Source organism: Pinus tabuliformis, chromosome 2_1, assembly GCF_031772625.1.
Source record: "Pinus tabuliformis cultivar Carrire ecotype Pingquan chromosome 2_1, CPIR1, whole genome shotgun sequence".
Classification (NCBI taxonomy): domain Eukaryota; kingdom Viridiplantae; phylum Streptophyta; class Pinopsida; order Pinales; family Pinaceae; genus Pinus; species Pinus tabuliformis.
The window spans coordinates 350,415,695-350,422,568 of NC_142299.1; the positions used below are offsets into that span (position 1 = coordinate 350,415,695).

Consider the following 6,874-nt stretch of genomic DNA (forward strand, 5'->3'; position numbering starts at 1 on the left):
CTAAATGCTATTTATTAAATCTCTGCTGAACTTGCAAGGTTCTATCGACCAGTTGTACCTGGGCGATATCCCGCGTGGCTGGGACGGCACCCTATTAGCCTTAACATGGTCCACTATTAGATCCACTTTCTCGGACAAATGAGTTAATGTTTAAAGCATGTAGAAAGGATTTTACATCCACTTACTCGGATATTGCTGTGGTTTGAATGGCTTTTACAATAACAACTTTGGTTAATTTCTTTTAAGTGGGTCTCAATACAGGTTTTGTTGTTTGATCTGCATAGTCGTTATCGTGAGAGTAATGTGAAACCCTAGCCTTCTTTTGTCCAGATGGAGCCGTCGATGAGAAACCCTAGCGTTTCTTTGTCCAGATCGATCGGCCCACGAGAAAGCCTGGTCTTCTTTTGTCCAGATCGACCCGCCCACGAGAAACCCTAGCCGCCTTTGTCCAGATCGAGCCGTCGATGAGAAACGCTAGCTTTCCTTTGTCCAGACCGAGCCGCCCATGAGAAACCTAGCCACCTTTCGTCCGGATTGAGCTACACGATGAAGGGGAGCAGTCCTTCATCATTTTTTGCAGCTACCACTATTCACTGGGTAGAGACGCCATCTCCACAAAACTATAGCCACCGTATACGCATATGTTGTACGGGCTACTACGAGCTACCGTCGACAGGAATATGCTCGAACCGCAGTCTTTTTAATCTACACGTTCGGAAGTCTTTCAAATTCCAAGGTCACTATAAGTTTTCCTAATCATACAAGATTTTATTAAGTGTTTAAGGAATTTCATGCCTATTTATGCTTATATAGTTGGAAAAGTATTTTTATTTATTAAATAAGTGACGGATATAAATTTAAAAAAGTTTATTTTATAATAATTTCATTAATATACATAAGGTCAAACAAATAATATACCACAGGTGAAATTTTGTTTCAAAATAGTTATGTTTTATTTGTTTTTAAAGAAATATTATTTAATTTTTTATATAAATAATTGTATTTTTTTGAAATGTAATTTTGATAAGCTATATCATTGGTTTATGGTATTGTAACAAAGTCTATTTACAAATTAAGAATGTTGATAAAATAAAAATGAATATAAATGTTAAGAATATTACTACATGTTTTATTTTAAATGTATTACATTTATCTTATAAATTAATTATTTATATTAATAAAATAAATAGTAATAATTTTATGATTTAATTAATTATTTTGATTTTTTTTTGAGATTTCATAATAATAATTTTAAATAAATTTATGATTTAATTAATTAATATGTCTTTTTTGTAAATTTAACAATATGAAATAAAAAGTAAATAATTTTTTTCATATAAAACCATTTTTTTTATTTTTATTAAAAATGGATGGTTACCCTTTATTTAATTTATATAACTATAGGTTAATTTAAAAATATTCAAATTATTAAAACTACTAATATTTTTAAATCTCTACACTTTCAAAAATTTAGATTAACTAATCTATCCTATTATGTTTTAAAATTAACTATGGATAATTGAAAATATAGTTTATAAATTTGTCTACACTTTCAAATATTCGGATTAATTATATCCAAAGATTTTGTGAAAGTTTGAAAGGTTTTTTTCAAAGATATTCAAGCTATAAAATTTACCAAAAGCTTTAAAGGATTTGGTTGAACTCAGTTCACGTGGATTAGCAGTTCATACATTATTTTCACTAAATATTAGTGAACGTAATTATTGATTTTTCTTGTGGACTCCGTATCGGTACATGAAGTGTTTTTTGGCAATATTGTTTCTAGATTTAAATTTCTTAGGGATGAAATGAGTGTATAAGAGTGCTGTGAATAATCCATCTTAAAAAGAAATTGTCTGAAATGAGAATAAAAAGATAACCCTAGAAAGCTTTTAAAAAAAAATTTAAATAAAATTAATAAAATAATTCATAAATTAAAACTATAAGTAAGTATATATATCTATCTATCTATATAGATATGCAAGAGGGACAAAGAAGCCCAAGAAAGATAATAAGAGAAATCTAGGCATGAGAATAGATTAGGGTAGAAAAAAGAATAATTTGAGAAAAAATATTAAATTAAAAATAAAGATAAAGATTAAAAGGAAAGTAGAATAAGATAGAGAAAGGTTGAAGAATAATTTAAGAAAAAATATTAAAGTAAAGAAAAATATAAAGATTAAAATAAGTGATTAAAATGATCAAAGGATGAAAAGGGAAAAAGAAAAGAAAATGATCAAAAATTAAGGAACAAAGCAATGGATATGTCTGCTAGGAGAAGAGAGGGAAGAGGAGAAAAAAATAGATTAAGAGGTAAAAAGGTGAAAGAGGAGGATAAGTAAAAATGGAGGATGAGGGTTTGGGTGTGGAAACAGAAGAGAAAAATGAGAGAATAAGAATAGAAGGAGGAAGAAAGCAAAATGAGGAAATTAGTGACCCATGTGGTGGATGGTATGTTTCTAATACAAGTTGTGTTTGTAACCATCTTAATGGTTGAAATTATTTGGGTGCTTTCCATTTTAAATAACTTGTACGATGCCTAGAGTAGAATATAAGGGTTATGGAGGCAATATTTCAGCATCACCAAAACAAATGAGCTGGTTGGATTTATGGTAATGTTCAGATATGGCTTATTTGGTGATGTTAAAGTCATCCATAGGTTAACATTCCAGTAGATCTAACCTCCTCATTTTCTTTGGAGATGTTAAAATCTTGGCTTCAAAACCCTTCTATTGTATTGGAATAAACTTTTTTTTTCTCAATCAGTCTACTCCTATTATTTATACAAAAAGTGTTACAGCAAGGCCGTTACCTTGAAAATTCTTGCCATGAAGTTGGCATGTTACAAAAAGATGCATGACCTCTATACGCGGAGGACCTACAACAGTGTTTTTGACTCCCATAAAACTCAAAATAGACCCACAACTATCCATCGTTGAACATAAACAAAGCATTAACTGACAGAGACCTGAAACAAACACTAACATCGAGACTCAAAACGAAGGCGAACTCCTACTTCAGAAACTGCATAAAACAGAGGCACGGGCTGGATCAATCGTCCTCTGAGGTATATGGCTCCTCAACGAGCCTACACCCAAATTGAGCTGAGTCCTCAGAGACAGACCGATGGACCTCTGAGCCTGTAGGCTCTCCTCATGCCGGCGCACTCGGACCTACGTTGGCTTCAAAATTCACCACAGAAAGGCCTCCCATGACTTGGCGCTAGTTATCAATCGGATTTTCCGTCCTATGATCTGCAGGAACCCCAGGATGAGCCGCTCCCGAACCCCGGGCATTCTCACACTTTTCAATTGTAACCGAGACTATGAAGGATGAGTTTGCCAAAGAACACGGGATGCAGAAACAAACAGTGGCATGAGCATTATGCTCACAGTCATCATTCCTAACTCGCCCTCTGCCCCTGCCTCTGCCACTTCTAGTGGCAGGATGATTGACACGACCAAATTCCAACGCATCCGAGGAAGGGTCCAAGATGGGGGTGGACCGCTGATGGGTGGCGCAACCGCGGGAACCGCCTCTCCTACTCCCCATTCTAGGCCTTTCATGCGGCATGATGATGTGCAGAGGCTTGACCAAGGCGCAAATGCTCAGAGAGGAATGACTAAGAACCGAGTGCCCAGAGAGATGCTGAAACGGAGCCCAGACAAGTCCGTGAGTCCCTGGAACCAGAGCCAAGCAAATAGAGAAATCTCTTGAGCTGAGCGAAGGAATGACGAGCAGAAGAGAACTAACAGAGTGGCTCAGGGAAATGCTCAGAGAAGCAACCTTTATGGCATCGATGGTTTGCGACGGAGACGCGGGAGTGACAAACTTATTGAGATCCATTGCGTAGATAACCAGGAGACTGTAGGACGAAGATAATGCAGCCATAAATATACTTGTACGAGACCAGCTCGCCAACCCATAACTGTAACCCGTGGTGCACTTGGGCTGACACCTGCCCATTCGATGCACCTCCAACGTACCTTGTGGCCTGTCAATCACCCACATCCGGGAGTGAGTAGTCCTGTTGCACCAGAGAAGTGCATTCATGTTTGAGTTGTTCATCATCTGAGTCTCCAAGGGGTCCTGAGAAATAAGGGAGTTGCTGGTTTACCCCTTGATTGGCCAGTCTATCTGCTACTCTGTTGGCAGTGCATCTAACATGCTTGAAGGTAATGCTTTGGGGATCCTGAAGCCTTTCCTCCAAAAGTTCCAGTCGGCTGAGCAGCCTCCAGCTAGAAGCTATCTTGGCTGTCGAAGTACGTGTTTGAATTCTGGTGGCTGCTGTTATTAGGATAAGGGAATCTCCCTCAACCTCTAATGGGAAGAAGTTATTTTGATTTGTAATGCAAATCCCTTTCCACAGTCCTTCCAATTCAGCAGCGTTGTTGGTGTCGTTGCCAATGGTTCCATAATAGATATGCAGTACTACGCCCATATTGTTCCTGAAGACCCCCCCAAATCCCATCGGCCCGCGGTTGCCCTTGGCTACCCCATCAAAATTCAATTTGTATGAGTTGATTGCAGGAGGGGACCAAGTGAGAGGAGAGGCAGAACTGGTTGGTGGACGAGCTTTGACATGGGCAAAAAAGGACAGGTCTAGATTCCAGGCGTTTATGATGAGACGTTCCTGGGGTGATTCTGGCAGATCTGTGTCTTGCCAGTTTCTGATAGCTAGAGTTTCTTGGAGATTTTGTTTCAGAATAAGCCACAGAGTATCAATTGGCCTACTGATGTTGTTAAAAATTCTACTATTCCTTTCCTTCCAGAGTATCCAATAGAGAAAGCCTGGGATTAGATTCCACAGAGAGTTTAGAAGCGAACTTTGAAAAGGGTGCTTTGGCCATTTTCTGATGGTTTCTGTGATATCTCCCATCTGTTCCTCCGATCTTCTATTGCATTGTTCAATTTTCTCCCATAGTTGAGTAGTTAGAGGACAAGTCTCCATGAGATGCCTAATGGATTCAGAGTTGATATTACAATTGGGGCATCTCGATGGGCCAATGAATCCTCTTTTTCGCAAATTGTCCCAAGTGAGGATGCGCATCTTGCTTAAAATCCATAGAAATGTGGAAAGCTTGGGCCATATTCCTGGTTGCCAGACCCTTTCCCATATCTGATCCTTGTCTGTCTGGGAAGCTGAGTAGCAAAGCTGGTAAGCTTCCTTGGTGGTAAACATTCCCCTTGGCATATGTCCCCAACGCAGTTTGTCCTGCTGGTTTGAATATTTGATTCTTCTTTGATTTAACTCCTGATCAATTTCGGTATAGGTTTCCCCTTGCTAATCTGCCTACCAGGTGCTAGTGGGTTTCCAAAGTTGAAAATCTTGGAGCGTCTGTTGCTACCAAAATTGATGAACATGGGTGAGATTTGCTTGCTGCATAGAAACCTGCCAGATTGGCTTGTGGAACAGAGCGGCTAGTTTTGGGAGTTGTTGCCAAGAGTCCTCCTAGAACCTGGCTATGGTACCTGAATGAATTTCCTAGAAACTATGCTCTTGAATAAAGGCGCTATGAAGCTTTGTGGCATTCCAAATCAAAGAGCCTGGGGTTGTAGTGCTAATTCTGATGAGGTCACTCCATTGGCTTCCTGGGGTATATTTTGCTTGCCATAGCCGTGCCCAGGGTATTTGTGGTTTGGAGATCCAATTCCACCATATACGAGCTCCCATTGTGTTGTTGCTTTGGAGAGGATCCCTTAGTCCGAGCCCACCCTCTGATTTTGGCTGGCAGACCTCCTTCCAATTGACAAGAGCCCATTTCCCGTTGAGACCAGAAGATCCCCACAGAAAATTTCTCTGAAGATTGCGGATTGCTTTGAGGACCCATTTTGGCACAGCCAGGATAGAAAATAGATACAGTGGCATGGCTTGGAGAACCAATTTGATCAAGATGAGTCTGCCAGCCATATTGAGAGAGCGAAAAGTCCAGGACGAGAGACTTGATTCTAATTTGTCTAAAAGAGTCCTCCAGGAAGCGTGCTTAATGGCTGGGTCCAACAAAGGAGCCCCCAGGTATTTTGATGGAAGCGCTGCTGTAGAGAATCCCGGAATACGAGCGATATTCCTTTGAGTGGTAGCAGGGGTATTAAAATAGAAGAGTTGGGATTTAGAGGCATTGATGGAGGTACCAGAGGCTTTAGAGAAGAGAGAGAGCAGAATTTTAAAGGCTTTAGCCTCTTGAGAGGAGGGCTGGCCAAATAACATAGTATCATCTACAAACTATTGTTGGGATAAGGGATGAAGACCGTGGAGAGAAATGCCTTTTAGAGCTTGAGAGGAGATGACAGAGTGAAGCAGATGACTGAGCCCTTCTGCATGAGGAAAAAAAGGAAGGGGGATAAGGGATCCCCTTGACGAATACCACGGGAGGGGCGGAAGGGAGATGAGGGGGAACCATTGAGCAGGACTGAGAAACAGGGAGAGGAGATGAGATTCATGATCCATCTTGTCCAAGTGGAATTGAAACCAAATGCCAATAACATCTGATGAATATAATTCCAGCTAAGTTTGTCAAAAGCTTTAGAGAGATCCAGCTTTAGAATCATACCTAGTTTTTTCAGAAGCTTTAGAGAGTGGATTACTTCATTTGAAAGAATGATGCCGTCCATTATCTGCCACCCTTCTACGTATCCAGTCTGCTTCGGCGAGATGAGAAGAGGAAGGAGAGGTTTGAGCCTGTTCGCCAGTACTTTGGAGATAAGCTTGTAGATGACATTGCATAATGCTATCGGTCTGTATTTGTCAGGCATGTTTGGTTCATCCCCTTTAGGTACTAGCACTAGGAAAGTGGCATTTAGGGAGGGTAAAATCCAATGCATAGTTCTTGATTCCTCCACTAATTCCCATACCTCCATCTTGATGAGCTCCCAA

General features: G+C 39.7%; 1 protein-coding gene across 1 annotated transcript; it reads right to left on the reverse strand.

Moving 5' to 3' along the window:
* Positions 1-3,997: 3,997 nt before the first annotated feature.
* On the reverse strand, positions 3,998-4,879 carry LOC149200297 (uncharacterized). Its single transcript, XM_089400903.1, has one exon. It carries the CDS (start codon positions 4,877-4,879, stop codon positions 3,998-4,000), a length of 882 nt encoding a protein of 293 aa, XP_089257029.1.
* Between the last annotated feature and the right edge of the window lie 1,995 nt (positions 4,880-6,874).